At 41.6% G+C, this 17,032-nt stretch overlaps 1 protein-coding gene across 1 annotated transcript; it reads left to right on the forward strand.

The window, feature by feature from the left end:
* Nucleotides 1–4,550: 4,550 nt before the first annotated feature.
* On the forward strand, nucleotides 4,551–16,310 carry LOC120035248 (zinc finger protein 883-like). Its single transcript, XM_038982038.1, has 3 exons — nucleotides 4,551–4,596; nucleotides 14,167–14,379; nucleotides 15,226–16,310. The coding sequence occupies exons 1-3, from the start codon at nucleotides 4,551–4,553 to the stop codon at nucleotides 16,308–16,310; spliced, it is 1,344 nt and encodes a 447-aa protein (XP_038837966.1).
* The last annotated feature ends 722 nt before the right edge of the window (nucleotides 16,311–17,032 follow it).

Here is a 17,032-nt window from a genome sequence, read left to right on the forward strand (position 1 = left end):
AGTTAAATGGTGATGTAATGTACGACCGCGCGAACAAAATGTAGGCTTTCTACGTATAGTGTTTTCACTCTGAAATAATTCATTCACATGGAGTTCCTCGCTTAAACTGTAATGGATTATTATCGATAACGTTCCTGGCCAGAACAACAACCGTGACAGCCCAACGGACGGTAACCGTTTCTGTCTACCACCACACTGTTCAACATCTACCACATCGCTGACCGACAATAAACGTTAACTGTAAGTTTCAGCGTCTGGTTATGGTTTAAATTATTATAATCAAAACACGACAGATTACCTGAAATCCCTGGTCTTTTATTGTTTGATTAGACTCTGAGCATGGAGAATCGGATGAGCCAGTACTGTAAACTTCCGCCTGCGCACTAGGTTGAAGATACACAGTCTGCGCGCAGGATGGGAAAGGGCGTCATGTTCACGAGCGTCATGTAAGCGCAGCGGTTTGCCATCACACCGACCGATTTGCAACCCTCCTCCCAGTTTATCAGTAAAATACCAGCGATTTCAGGTAATTTAAACGATAGCCAACAGTTGAGCATTACAGTAAACGTTTATTGTCAATCGGTAATGTGGTAGATTGCAGCTGTTGAATAGTGTCAGTTTTTCGGGCTGCAGCGGTTGTTGTGGTGTCCATCTGTCATGTTTTTTTGTGTGTTTTTTACTCAGGGTCGTTATCGATACAAGCCATTACATAGGTGAGGACTCAAAATGAATGTATATCTGAGTAACAGTATGGTACTGTGTAAAAAAAGTGCTGATTAGTTAACTGCCCCTTATTATTTTACTGTAGCGCTTGTTGCACAGCAAGAGAACGGACTCCTCACACCGTGACAAATATAAGGGAAAGAGGATACCTAGTCAGTATGTGTGTATATATACTATACTACCGTTGAAAAATGTGGAGTCACTTAGAAATGTCCTTGTTTTCCATGAAAACATACATGAAATTAGTTGCAAAATGAATAGGAAATATAGTCAAGATGTTGACAAGGTTATAAATAATGATTTTTAATTTAAATAATAACTGTGTCCTTCAAACTTTGCTTTCATCAAAGAATCCTCAATTTGCAGCAATTACAGCCTTGCAGGCCTTTGGCATTCTAGTTGTCAATTTGTTGAGGTAATCTGAAGAGATTTCACTCCATGCTTCCTGAAGCACCTCCCACAAGTTGGATTGGCTTGATGGGCACTTCTTATGTTGGGCACTACAAGACCCTGCTAGGTAAAGTCCCCCCTTATTTCAGCTGGCTGGTCACCATAGCAGCACCCACCTGTAGCACACGCTCCAGCAGGTATATCTCTCTGGTCACCCCCAAAACCAATTCTTCCTTTGGCCGCCTCTCCTTCCAGTTCTCTGCTGCCAATGAATGGAACGAACTACAAAAATCTCTGAAACTGGAAACACTTATCTCCCTCACTAGCTTTAAGCACCAGCTGTCAGAGCAGCTCACAGATTACTGCACCTGTACATAGCCCATCTATAATTTAGCCCAAACAACTACCTCTTTCCCTACTGTATTTATTTATTTATTTTGCTCCTTTGCACCCCATTATTTCTATCTCTACTTTGCACATTCTTCCACTGCAAATCAACCATTCCAGTGTTTTACTTGCTATATTGTATTTACTTCGCCACCATGGCCTTTTTTTGCCTTCGCCTCCCTTATCTCACCTCACTTGCTCACATTGTATATAGACTTATTTTTCTACTGTATTATTGACTGTATGTTTGTTTTACTCCATGTGTAACTCTGTGTTGTTGTATGTGTCGAACTGCTTTGCTTTATCTTGGCCAGGTCGCAATTGTTAATGAGAACTTGTTCTCAACTTGCCTACCTGGTTAAATAAAGGTGAAATAATAAAAAATAAAAAAAATATGTACCATACGGTCAAACTGCTCCCACAACAGCTCAATAGGGTTGAGATCCGGTGACTGTGCTGGCCACTCCATTATAGACAGAATACCAGCTGACTGCTTCTTCCCTAAATAGTTATTGCATAGTTTGGAGCTGTGCTTTGTGTCATTGTCCTGTTGTAGGAGGAAATTGGCTACAATTAAGCTCCATCCACAGGGTATGGCATGGCGTTGCAAAATTGAGTGATAACCTTCCTTCTTAAAGATCCCTTTTACAAATCTCCCACTTTACCACTACCAAAGCACCCCCAGACCATCACATTGCCTCCACCATGCTTGACAGATGGCGTCAAGAACTCCTCCAGCATCTTTTAATTTTTCTGCGTCTCACGAATGTTCTCCTTTGTGATCCGAATATCTCAAACTTAGATTTGTCTGTCCATAACACCTTTTTTCCAATCTTCCTCTGTCCAGTGTCTGTGTTCTTTTGCCCATCTTAATCTTTTATTTTTATTGGTCAGTCTGAGATATGGCTTTTTCTTTGCAACTCTGCCTAGAAGGCCAGCATCCCGGAGTCGCCTCTTCACTGTTGACGTTGAGACTGGTGTTTTGCTGGTACTATTTAATGAAGCTGCCAGTTGAGGACTTGTGAGGCGTCTGTTTCTCAAACTAGACACACTAATGTACTTGTCCTCTTGCTCAGTTGTGCACCGAGGCCTCCCACTCCTCTTTCTATTTTGGTTAGGGCCAGTTTGTGCTGTTCTGTGAAAGGAGTAGTACACAGTGTTGTACAAGATCTTCAGTTTCTTGGCAATTTCTCACATGGAATAGCCTTCATTTCTCAGAACAAGAATAGACTGACGAGTTTCAGAAGAAAGTTCTTTGTTTCTGGTCATTTTGAGCCTGTAATCGAACCCACAAATCCTGATGCTCCAGATACTCAACTAGTCTAAAGAAGGCCAGTTTTATTGCTTCTTTAAATAGCATGACCGTTTTCAGCTGTGCTAGCATAATTGCAAAAGGGTTTTCTAATTCTCAATTAGCCTTTTTAAAATTATAAACTTGGATTAGCTAACACAGCGTTCCAAGGGAACACAGGAGTGATGGTTGCTGATAATGGGCCTCTGTACGCCTATGTAGATATTCCATTACAAATCAGCCGTTTCCAGCTACAACAGTCATTTACAACATTAACAATGTCTACACTGTATTTCTGATCAATTTTAATGGATAAAAAAAATGGCTTTTCTTTCAAAAAACAAGTAAATTTCTAAGTGACCCCAAACTTTTGAACAGTAGTGTGTATGTATATTATATATGTTTTTCTGTTTGTTTATTTCATTTCTGAACAACACTTAGATTTTAGCTTTTTGATTCAGACACTTTTTTTTTTAAATAGAAAAAAAGCATCCAGTCCACTTCATACCATGTCTGAACTGGGTTCTGGCTGCCGTGTTCATACCATGTCTGAACTGGGTTCTGGCTGCCGTGTTCATACCATGTCTGAACTGGGTTCTGGCTGCCGTGTTCATACCATGTCTGAACTGGGTTCTGGCTGCCGTGTTCATACCATGTCTGAACTGGGTTCTGGCTGCCGTGTTCATACCATGTCTGAACTGGGTTCTGGCTGCCGTGTTCATACCATGTCTGAACTGGGTTCTGGCTGCCGTGTTCATACCATGTCTGAACTGGGTTCTGGCTGCCGTGTTCATACCATGTCTGAACTGGGTTCTGGCTGCCGTGTTCATACCATGTCTGAACTGGGTTCTGGCTGCCGTGTTCATACCATGTCTGAACTGGGTTCTGGCTGCCGTGTTCATACCATGTCTGAACTGGGTTCTGGCTGCCGTGTTCATACCATGTCTGAACTGGGTTCTGGCTGCCGTGTTCATACCATGTCTGAACTGGGTTCTGGCTGCCGTGTTCATACCATGTCTGAACTGGGTTCTGGCTGCCGTGTTCATACCATGTCTGAACTGGGTTCTGGCTGCCGTGTTCATACCATGTCTGAACTGGGTTCTGGCTGCCGTGTTCATACCATGTCTGAACTGGGTTCTGGCTGCCGTGTTCATACCATGTCTGAACTGGGTTCTGGCTGCCGTGTTCATACCATGTCTGAACTGGGTTCTGGCTGCCGTGTTCATACCATGTCTTAACTGGGTTCTGGCTGCAGTGTTGCAGCCCAGACAAGCTCACAACAGGGTCCAGAGATGGCATCAGTGAAGCTGGAAGACTGCAGTCAAACACTGGAACTCAATGTGATTGTCAAAGAGGAGGAGGAGGAGAGAGAAATCGAGGAGGAGGAGGAGGAGGAAGGCGGGGAGGAGGAAGATAATGGCATTGACTCCGGTGAGTCCAGGTTGGCTACACCAGCATTTTGGTTACATCATAGTCCTTACAGTCCAGATCTAGGTTCTAATAGTATTTAAAAACGTTCAAATACTTTCAGTGTTTGCTTGAGCCTACCTGAAGTGTCACCAAGTTAAGCGGGGTGATGGTCACCTTTGAGACTATTCCGTTGGTTCAAATGGACCAGGCACATATTGATTTCAATCAAGCACAGACTGATTTTAAATTCGAATTGAACCCATGTCTACTATTGTCTAGTGTGGCACACACAGCATGTGTAGTCCAAAAATAACCCCTAAGCCCCTGTTTTGATGTTGTTCAAGTAGATATGGAAGAAGAGGAGGACCAGGGAGAAAGAGGTGCGGCTAACCCAGGTAACACATTACAATAGAAAGAGAATAGAATAAAGCCTATTATTATTATTACTATTAATACTATTATTACTGTTATTATTATTATTACTATTATCATTATTACTACTATTATTATTCATATACTTATTATTTGTACTATTATTAGTACTGTTATTACTATTATTATTATTATTCATACTGTTATTAGTACTGTTATTATTATTACTATTACTACTACTATTACTATTATTATTATTCATACTATTATTAGTACTGTTATTACTGTTATTATTATTATTATTACTATTTTTATTGATAATACCATTACTGTTATTATTACTACTGCTATTATTCATATTATTAATACTACTATTATTATTATTATTATTAATACTATTATTACTATTATTATTATTACTATTATTACTGTTATTATTATTATTGATACTATTACTGTTATTAGTATTACTATTACTATTATTATTAATACTATTATTACTATTACTATTATTATTAATACTGTTATTAGTATTACTATTACTATTACTATTATTACTGTTATTAGTATTACTATTACTATTATTATTATTACTGTTATTAGTATTACTATTACTATTATTATTAATACTGTTATTACTGTTATTAGTATTACTATTACTATTATTATTAATACTATTATTACTGTTGTTAGTATTACTATTACTATTATTATCAATACTATTATTACTGTTATTAGTATTACTATTACTATTATTATTAATACTATTATTACTGGTATTACTATTACTATTATTACTATTATTATTGATACTATTACTGTTATTATTATTATTATTATTACTATTATTACTGTTATTATTATTATTACTATTATTATTATTATTACTATTAATAGTATTATTATTACTACTATTATAACTATTATTATTATTATTACTACTATTATTACTATTATTATTATTATTACTATTATTATTACAATTATTAATAGTATTATTACTGTTATTAATAATATTATTATTATATTACTATTATTATTGATACTATTATTACTGTTATTAGTATTACTATTACTATTATTACTATTATTATTGATACTATTATTACTGTTATTATTATTATTATTATTAATACGATTAGTACTGTTATTATTATTACTACTATTATTACTAATATTGTTATTATTATTATTATTATTTGTATTAATAATACGATTACTGTTATTATTACTACTGCTATTATTATTAGTATTACTACTGTTCTTATTATTATTACTACTGTTATTAATACTATCACTATTAGTACTATTTTACTAGTATTATTATTATTCATATTCATATACTTATTAGTTGTACTATTATTAATACTATTATTATTATTATTAATACTATAATTATTAATCAAATTATTCATATTATTGATACTATTATTATTATTAATACTATAATTATTATTCATATTATTAATACTATTGTTATTATTACTATTATTATTATTACTACTACTAATAATAATACTACTATTATTATGTTATTATTATTATGTGAAGATCTATTATAAAGTGTTTTAATGAACATTGTGTTCCAGTCTTATTGGTTTGATGTTTTACAGGGCTTGTTATTGTTAAAAGAGAGGAGGAGGAGGAGCGGGACAGAGAGAAGAAGCATGAAGAGGAGGAGGAAGGTGTGGATAGGACCAAGCCAGGTATTTATTTAAACACATGAAACTACCAATTCATATACACATTAATATACAATAAACACATTCAACTACACATTCAACTACACATTCATATACAATAAACACATTAATATACACATTAATATACAATAAACACATTAAACTACCCACTCATATACACATTAATATACAATAAACACATTCAACTACACATTCATATACACATTCATATACAATAAACACATTCAACTACACATTCATATACACATTCATATACAATAAACACATTCAACTACACATTCATATACACATTCATATACAATAAACACATTCAACTACACATTCATATACACATTCATATACAATAAACACATTCATATACACATTAATATACAATAAACACATTCATATACACATTCATATACAATAAACACATTAATATACACATTAATATACAATAAACACATTAAACTACCAATTCATATGCACATTAATATACAATAAACACATTCAACTACACATTCATATACCCATTAATATACAATAAACACATTCATATACACATTAATATACAATAAACACATTCAACTACACATTCATATACACATTCATATGCAATGTGCTGTACCCACACATTTCATGATGGCCACCATTGTTCCTGTTCCCAAGAAAGCTAAGGTAACTGAACTAAATGACTCTCGCCCCGTAGCACTCACCTCTGTCATCATGAAGTGCTTTGAGAGACTAGCCAAGGATCATATCACCTCCACCCTACCTGATACCCTAGAACCACTCCAATTTGCTTACCGCCCCAATAGGTCCACAGACGATGCAATCGCCATCACACTGCACTATCCCATCTGGACAAGAGTAATACCTATGTAAGAATGCTGTTAATTGACTACAGCTCAGCATTCAACACCATAGTACCCTCCAAACTCATCATTAAGCTTGAGACCCTGGGTCTCGACCCCGCCCTGTGCAACTGGGTCCTAGACTTTCTGACGGGCCGCCCCCAGGTGGTAAAGGTAGGAAACAACATCTCCACCCCGCTGATCCTCAACACTGGGGCCCCACAAGGGTGCGTTCTCAGCCCTCTCCTGTACTCCCTGTTCACCCATGACTGCGTGGCCATGCACGCCTCCAACTCAATCATCAAGTTTGCAGACGACACTATAGTGGTAGGCTTGATTACCAACAATGACGAGACAGCCTACAGGGAGGAGGTGAGGGCCCTCGGAGTGTGATGTCAGGAAAATAACCTCCCACTCAATGTCAACAAAACAAAGGAGATGATCGTGTACTTCAGGAAACAGCAGAGGGAGCACCCCCCTTTCCATATTGACGGGACTGCAGTGGAGAAGGTGGAAAGTTAAGTTCCACTGCGTACACATCACGGACAATCTGAAATGGTCCACCCACACAGACAGCATGGTGAAGAAGGCACAACAGCGCCTCTTCAACCTCAGGAGGCTGAAGAAATTTGGCTTGTCACCTAAAACCCCCACAAACTTTTACAGATGCACAATCGAGAGCATCCTGTCGGGCTGTATCACCACCTGGTACGGCTACTACACCGCCCTCAACCGCAAGGCTCTCCAGAGGGTAGTGCGGTCTGCACAACGCATCACCGGGGGCAAACTACCTGCCCTCCAGGACACCTACAGCACCCGATGTCACAGGAAGGCCAAAAAGATCATCAAGGACAACAACCACCTGAGCCACTGCCTGTTCACCCCGCTATCATCCAGAAGGCGAGGTCAGTACAGGTACATCAAAGCTGGGACTGAGAGACTGAAAAACAGCTTCTATCTCAAGGCCATCAGACTGTTAAACAGTAATCACTAACAGAGAGAGGCTGCTGCCAACATACAGACTCAAATCACTGACCACTTTAATAAATGGATTTAATAATGTTATCACTAGTCACTTTAAATAATGCCACTTTAATCATGTTTACATATCCTACATACTCATCTCATATGTATATACTGTATTTTATACCATCTATTGCATCTTGCCTATGTCGCACGGCCATCACGCATCCATATATTTATATGCACATATTCTTATTCCATCCCCTTACATTGTGTGTGTATAAGGTAGTCGTTGTGAATTTGTTAGATTACTTGTTAGATGTTTCTGCACTGCCGTAACTAAAAGCACAAGCATTTCGCTACACTCGCATTGACATCTGCTAACCATGTGTATGTGACAAATAAAATGTGATTTTATTTCAACACATTAAACTACCCATTCATATACACAACAATACACGAAAAGCAAAACAAAATTATAAATAACAGACACATTCAGTAAAACGGTCCCCTAACAACCGTCTGAAAGGCCCTAGAGGGTCCCCCTAACAACCGTCTGAAAGGCCCTAGAGGGTCCCCCTAACAACCGTCTGAAAGGCCCTAGAGGGTCCCCCTAACAACCGTCTGAAAGGCCCTAGAGGGTCCCCCTAACAACCGTCTGAAAGGCCCTAGAGGGTCCCCCTAACAACCGTCTGAAAGGCCCTAGAGGGTCCCCCTAACAACCGTCTGAAAGGCCCTAGAGGGTCCCCCTAACAACCGTCTGAAAGGCCCTAGAGGGTCCCCCTAACAACCGTCTGAAAGGCCCTAGAGGGTCCCCCTAACAACCGTCTGAAAGGCCCTAGAGGGTCCCCCTAACAACCGTCTGAAAGGCCCTAGAGGGTCCCCCTAACAACCGTCTGAAAGGCCCTAGAGGGTCCCCCTAACAACCGTCTGAAAGGCCCTAGAGGGTCCCCCTAACAACCGTCTGAAAGGCCCTAGAGGGTCCCCCTAACAACCGTCTGAAAGGCCCTAGAGGGTCCCCCTAACAACCGTCTGAAAGGCCCTAGAGGGTCCCCCTATCAACCGTCTGAAAGGCCCTAGAGGGTCCCCCTAACAACCGTCTGAAAGGCCCTAGAGGGTCCCCCTAACAACCGTCTGAAAGGCCCTAGAGGGTCCCCCTAACAACCGTCTGAAAGGCCCTAGAGGCACCAATTCCTACAATTTTAAAGTGCATTGTAGATCATTCCACACTGAAGTGCAAAAAAACTAAAAGCAGATCTACCCAACTCAGGGGAGATCGAAGGCATCTCCAGAGAGTAGCCATCTCTGAGCCCGAGTCCGGTAGCCCGTACATCTATAGGTTAACAATGAGGTAAGGTACGGTGGAAATGTATGCAATAGGGTTTTTTTATAGACAAAAAGAGCACAATGCATCGATCTACGAGACTTCAAGGTGGGCCAGCCTGCATTCTGATACAAAATGCAATATGTGCTGAACCTATCGGCCGTAATAAATCGCAACGCATCATGATACTGCATGAACTGCATCCAATGACTTCTATACAGTGGCAGCTGCATTCAGATAGACGATATCCGCCATAGTCAATATACCTGGAATGAATGTTGACTAAATGATTTGTTTTCTGCTATTTAATGAAAGACGGGACCAGTTCCTATAGAAGCCGGGAAAAAAAATGTATTCTTAATTTATTCACTAATTCATCAACATACTTTTTGAAAAGATCGCTTTTCATCCATCCAGATGGACAGACATGTATAGGCGGCGATACGATCAGTGAGTGCACCATCCAAAGTAGGTATGCATAAATCATCAGATATCATTTTTACGTGATTTGGAAAATCTACATATACTTGGTTTTACCTGCATATATATACTTGGTTTCAGTTCAACAAAGGCTTTCTGCAGAGAAATGAAGACAGATTGAAGCTCTGAGGCAACAGCATACACCACAGTGTCATCTGCGTACAGGTGAAAGATACCATTTTAAGATAGTGAGAGAAAAAAAAACGGACCAAGAATGGATCCCTCCGGGAAACCCTTTGTTATGTCCAGAACCTGATTTAACAACATCTGTAAATACACACTGTGTTCTGAGGGGTATCCTACGAGGCAAGCTACTCAGGGTTTTCTAAAGCTACCCGGGCTTCAGTTAGCTTGACATCCCAGCTCAGGCTTCATCCGTACTACGACGGCGGATATTTCTTACGTGCCTGACGCTAACTCCAGCAGGCGTATATGGCTTGTCGAATTCTTCATTGAGACAATGCTGAAACGTCAATCCGTTGGGCAAATCAGTGCCATGTTTTAATTTGAGACGAAAATCATAAAGAAGGAAAAGTTATTTTACAGATTCAGCAGGCTGAGGTGTGAAATAAGCTTTTAGAAGTATCTTCTTCATTGTTTTACTTTGCTGTGTTTATTCTTATTGTTAAAATAACTATCATAATAATAAATGTTTATTTTAGTTTTTAAATGCATTCTGTCATTACTAAATAATGTGATAGGTATTTTTAAATTGTAAAAAAAAAAAATCACACAAACATTTAATTAATAACATATTTAATCAGTCTTCTTCCTCAAATGAAGGAGATGATGATGCACTCTTTGCAAGAGGGAGGGATTCTGATTTCATTGGTCCTCAACTCGGGGTTCAGACTATTCATTCAAGATGGAGTTGGCCTGCCCAGGAGCAGGTTAGTTCTGAAGGATTCATTCAGGATAGAGTTGGTTCTGAAGGATTCATTCAGGATAGAGTTGGTTCTGAAGGATTCATTCAGGATAGAGTTGGTTCTGAAGGATTCATTCAGGATAGAGTTGGCCTGCCCGGGAGCAGGTTAGTTCTGAAGGATTCATTCAGGATAGAGTTGGTTCTGAAGGATTCATTCAGGATAGAGTTGGCCTGCCCGGGAGCAGGTTAGTTCTGAAGGATTCATTCAGGATAGAGTTGGCCTGCCCAGGAGCAGGTTAGTTCTGAAGGATTCATTCAGGATAGAGTTGGCCTGCCCAGGAGCAGGTTAGTTCTGAAGGATTCATTCATGATCGAGTTGGCCTGTCCAGGAGCAGGTTAGTTCTGAAGGATTCATTCAGGATAGAGTTGGCCTGCCCGGGAACAGGTTAGTTCTGAAGGATTCATTCAGGATAGAGTTGGCCTGCCCGGGAGCAGGTTAGTTCTGAAGGATTCATTCAGGATAGAGTTGGCCTGCCCAGGAGCAGGTTAGTTCTGAAGGATTCATTCAGGATAGAGTTGGCCTGCCCAGGAGCAGGTTAGTTCTGAATGATTCATTCAGGATAGAGTTGGCCTGTCCGGGAGCAGGTTAGTTCTGAAGGATTCATTCAGGATAGAGTTGGCCTGCCCGGGAACAGGTTAGTTCTGAAGGATTCATTCAGGATAGAGTTGGCCTGCCCGGGAGCAGGTTAGTTCTGAAGGATTCACTCAGGGGCAGGTTAGTTCTGAAGGATTCATTCAGGATAGAGTTGGCCTGTCCAGGACCAGGTTAGTTCTGAAGGATTCATTCAGGATAGAGTTGGCCTGCCCGGGAGCAGGTTAGTTCTGAAGGATTCATTCAGGATAGAGTTGGCCTGTCCAGGAGCAGGTTAGTTCTGAAGGATTCATTCAGGATAGAGTTGGCCTGTCCTGGAGCAGGTTAGTTCTGAAGGATTCATTCAGGATAGAGTTGGCCTGTCCAGGAGCAGGTTAGTTCTGAAGGATTCATTCAGGATAGAGTTGGCCTGCCCGGGAGCAGGTTAGTTCTGAAGGATTCATTCAGGATAGAGTTGGCCTGTCCAGGAGCAGGTTAGTTCTGAAGGATTCATTCAGGATAGAGTTGGCCTGTCCAGGAGCAGGTTAGTTCTGAAGGATTCATTCAGGATAGAGTTGGCCTGTCCAGGAGCAGGTTAGTTCTGAAGGATTCATTCAGGATAGAGTTGGCCTGTCCAGGAGCAGGTTAGTTCTGAAGGATTCATTCAGGATAGAGTTGGCCTGTCCAGGAGCAGGTTAGTTCTGAAGGATTCATTCAGGATAGAGTTGGCCTGTCCAGGAGCAGGTTAGTTCTGAAGGATTCATTTAGGATAGAGTTGGCCTGTCCAGGAGCAGGTTAGTTCTGAAGGATTCATTCAGGATAGAGTTGGCCTGCCCGGGAACAGGTTAGTTCTGAAGGATTCATTCAGGATAGAGTTGGCCTGTCCAGGAGCAGGTTAGTTCTGAAGGATTCATTTAGGATAGAGTTGGCCTGTCCGGGAACAGGTTAGTTCTGAAGGATTCATTCAGGATAGAGTTGGCCTGTCCAGGAGCAGGTTGGTTCTGAAGGATTCACTCAGGAGCAGGTTAGTTCTGAAGGATTCATTCAGGATAGAGTTGGCCTGTCCAGGAGCAGGTTAGTTCTGAAGGATTCATTCAGGATAGAGTTGGCCTGTCCAGGAGCAGGTTAGTTCTGAAGGATTCATTCAGGATAGAGTTGGCCTGTCCAGGAGCAGGTTAGTTCTGAAGGATTCGCTGCCATAGAAATGTAACTGACTAAAAGGTGAGCCACATTCATATGACTGGTTGTCCTTTTAAATAATTTTCAAACCAGCTACATGCAGCCTGGTCCAGGCCTCAGAATAAGTCATGTAGTATTTATTGGGATCCCCAATTAACCCCTCTTCCTGGGGTCCAAACAGGAAATAAAACGCAACAAATAAAATACATGATATACATAAAATATACATAAAACTACATAACACTACATAATCTCCTGCCTCTGCCTCACGCTTCAGAAACAGGTGATGCCTCCTGTCCTATGAGCCGTTTCGGCTTGTACAAGCCAAGGCTTGTGGAAGGCTACTTACCTACATACAGTGCATTTGCAAAGTATTCAGACCACTTGACTTTTCCCACATTTTGTTACACTACAGCTTTATTCTAAAATAGATTAAACAAATAAGAAAATCCTCATCAATCTACACACAACACCCCATAATGGCGAAGCAAATACAGATTTTCAGAATGTTTGCAAATGTATTAAAAATTAAAACAGAGACACTTTGCTATTAGACTCGAAATTGAGCTCAGGTGCATCCTGTTTCCATTGATCATCCTTGATGTTTCTACAACTTGATTGGAGTCCACCTGTGGTGAATTCAATTGATTGGACATGATTTGGAAAGGCACACACCTGTCTATATAAGGTCCCACAGTTGGCAGTGCATGTCAGAGCAAAAACCAAGCCATGAGGTCGAGGGAATAGTCCTTAGAGCTCAGAGACAGGACTGTGTCACGACACAGATATGGGGAAGGGTTTCCTAGAGCTGGCCACCTGGCCAAACCGACCAATCGGGGGAGAAGGGCCTTGGTCAGGGAGGTGACCAAGAACCCGATGGTCACTCTGACAGAGCTCCATAGTTCCTCTGTGGAAATGGGAGAACCTTCCACAAGGACAACCATCTCTGTAGCACTCCAACAATCAGGCCTTTATGGTAGAGTGGCCAGACAGAAGCCACCTCTCAGTAAAAGGCACATGACAGCCAAAAGGCACCTAAAGGACTCAGACCATAAGAGACAAGATTCTCTGGTCTGATGAAACTAAGATTGAACTCTTTGGCCTGAATGCCAAGCGTCACGTCTGGAGGAAACCTGGCACCATCCCTATGGTGAAGCATGGTGGTGGCAGCATCATGCTGTGGGGATGTTTTTCATAGGCCGGGCCTGGGAGACTAGTCAGGATAGAGGAAAAGATGAACGGAGCAAAGTACAGGGAGATCGTTGATGAAAACGTGCTCCAGAGTACTCAGGACCTCAGACTGGGGCGAAGGTTCGCCTTCCAACAGGACAACGACCTTAAGCACACAGCCAAGACAACACAGGAGTATCTTCGGGACAAGTCTCTGAATGTCCTTGAGTGGCCCAGCCAGAGCTCAGACTTGAATTTCCCAGTAATCGCTGATCAGAACATACATCTAAGAGGAGGAGGAAGTTGTGGGTAGGACCAACTCAGATCAGAATATACATATAGGAGAAGTCAACTTCCCTTTCTACCTTTTTAGATACCGATGCATAGTATAGCATATAAAATAGAAAACAAGTGTTTAACCCCTGTAATGTTGCCATTGAAACAGGAGAGGGTGCCAGCTCTGACCCAGACAGCCTAGAGGACCCTGACCCGGAGAGACCGTACCTCTGCTCCCAGTGCGGCAAGCGGTTCACTGCAGCCAGCAGCTTGAAGATACACATGATGACCCACAGCGGAGAGAAACCCCACCAGTGTTCCGTTTGCGGGAAGGCCTTCCTGCGATCCTATGACCTGAGACGACACCAGGTGGTTCACAAAGGTGAGAAACACCCCATACCCTGATGTTAAACTATTTTATTGACTATGGCACAGGTACACTATTGTGTAAAACAATGAATTTGAAGATGATCTCCACTGTATGTATGTTAGCTAGCTATCCAGACAGTTTTTAAAAATAACTGCCAACATTCCATTAAAACAATGCAGTCAATCCACAGCCATACACTGGCTGAAATCAGTTGTTGACAGGACTTAGACAAGTTGTAAATGCAACAAGTACTGATATTGTATCGTATAGTAACTCACTGTTTTCCAAGAGAACACACATTGAGACATTATGGTTTGTTTACATATATTTTAGAGGCTAATTATATCGGAAAATGTGTATAAACCCTGTATAAACTGTATTTATAATTATATGACCAATATTTTTAGGTAGACTAATTCTATTACCCAATTTCTGATACATCACGTGCCTTTTATTTTCCTGCGTCAGTTAAAGCAGGAAATGCATCACCTACTGCCATTCATTCCAATTAGACTGGGTTGGATTTCTCTCTGACCAAGATGACTGCCATTTTCAGACCATTATGGAACTTTGAGGGTTTACAACACAGCCCCTCTGGTAATTGAGTAGGATCTCTATGGGTACAGGTACATGGTATTGTAGCAAATTTGGGGTGTATCTCCGACCAGGATGCAAACTGGGTCCAGGAGACTGTCAACCCAACAGTGATCTGAACCTCTTGACGAGGTTGCTAGGTGTTGAGTTAAGGTCGCTATAGTATTTTACTGTATGTACAGTACACTGTTAAGCATGCAAGTGATGCTGTTCTCTCCTCTCCTAGCAGCGTCTCTAACCCCTATAATGTTGTCATTGAAACAGGAGAGGGTGCCAGATCTGACACGGACAGCTCTGAGAAGCTGCACCACTGCTCCGAGTGCGGAAAGAGGTTCCTCACAAAGACGCGGCTGAACAGACATGCGCTGATTCATAGCGGAGAGAAACCACATCAGTGCTCTGTCTGCGGGAAGTGTTTCTTACGACCCGACGACCTGAGGAGACACATGACCATCCACACCGGAGAGAAAACCAAGCACGTCTGCCATCCGTGTGGGAAGACCTTCACCTTGCTACGGCACCTCAAGATCCACCAGCGAGTACACACAGGAGAGAAACCATACCACTGCTCCAAGTGCCCGGAGAGTTTTGCCCACCTGTTGGAGTATAGGAAGCACAGACAGACCCACCGTAAGGAGAAACCATACCACTGTGATGAGTGTGGCAAGATGTTCTCCCACTTCAGAACCCTCAAGGTTCATCGTCTGATCCACACAGGAGAGAACCTCCACCACTGCTCCTACTGCGGGAAGGGCTTCACGATCAGAGGGAACCTCAACACCCACCTACTGACCCACACCAAGGAGAAACCGCATCAGTGCTCCATCTGCGGACAACGCTTCGCAAGATCCCAGTGCCTGAAAAAACACAAGCTCAAGAAGTTACACATGGAAGAGGTCCTCTACCACATCTGTGACTGTGGTAAGAGCTTCACAGATGTAGAGAAGCTGCAGACGCATGCAAGGACGCACTTGAAGAACCTTGAGAAGAGGTTCTGCTGCTCGTACTGCGGCCGGACGTTCGTACGGGCTGGTGACCTTCAAAGCCACCAGAGAACACACACTGGAGAGAAACCGTACGTCTGCACTATATGCGGGACCCGTTTCGCCCAGTCTGGGAACCTGAGAGTGCACCAGATCACGCACACTAAAGAGAGGCCGTACCCTTGTACTGTCTGTGATAAGGGGTTCACCACACCGGGGAGTCTGAAGGTGCACATGAGGCTCCATACAGGAGAGAAGCCTTATGTCTGTAGCCTGTGTGGGAAAGGGTTCCATGTACCCAAATTGCTGAAGAAACACCAGGAGCATCACACAAGCGAGATGACAGCCTCCTTGGACATGACATAGGAAAAGCCTACAATTTGTCTGGAGGACTTTTATTTTGGAAAACACATGTCCTCAATGAGACCAGTGGCCAGTACTTTAGTCACTGAGGCCTATCCTTTCTCAATTCATCTTTCCTCGATTATCTCGCATTCTCTCTCCTCACCTCAACTGTATTGGAGGAGAATATCTAAAGTCCCTCCCCTCAGACCTTCTCCTCCAATGAGTTTTGAGAAGAAGCTGAGGAGAGAGAATGCAAGGACTTCGAGGACTGATGAATTGAGAAAAAAAATCCAGGTTTCAATGGCCAAAGGATTGCTGGTGGTTTCTCTGCTGCTCTCATTAACACTAACATCGCTGGGCCTCGGGCACGTACCAGTGGAACGTCTACATTTGAAACAGTCTATAAATCCATTTAAGGACATGGGTTTTCAAAATAAAAGTCATCTGAAATTGTGCTCCAAATGTGCTTTTTAACATCTCACTAGTTCATGACTGAATTTGTAGTGCTTCATTTAGTGAAACAGCCTTCATAAAGCTTCTCTAGGTTAACGCCATATATGAAGACAGTAATGATATATAAGGATGTGTTACATCATGTGTTGCCCTCTTTAGGTAGCCTAGTGGTTAGAGCATTGGGCCAGTAACTGAAAGGTTGCCAGATCGAATCCCTGAGCTGACAAGGTAAAAATCTGTCATTCTGCCTCTGAGCAAGGCAGTTAACCCACTGTTCCCCTGAGCAAGGC

The sequence above is a fragment of the Salvelinus namaycush genome, unplaced genomic scaffold (assembly GCF_016432855.1).
Source record: "Salvelinus namaycush isolate Seneca unplaced genomic scaffold, SaNama_1.0 Scaffold10, whole genome shotgun sequence".
In the NCBI taxonomy this organism is placed as follows: domain Eukaryota; kingdom Metazoa; phylum Chordata; class Actinopteri; order Salmoniformes; family Salmonidae; genus Salvelinus; species Salvelinus namaycush.

Coding starts and splice junctions, on each gene's coding strand:
- LOC120035248 (XM_038982038.1), top strand. CDS start 4,551: ATGGAAGAAGAGGAGGACCAGGGAGAAAGAGGTGCGGCTAACCCAG. Junction 4,597..14,166: donor AAGAGGTGCGGCTAACCCAG/GTAACACATTAC, acceptor CCATTGAAACAG/GAGAGGGTGCCAGCTCTGAC. Junction 14,380..15,225: donor ACACCAGGTGGTTCACAAAG/GTGAGAAACACC, acceptor TCATTGAAACAG/GAGAGGGTGCCAGATCTGAC.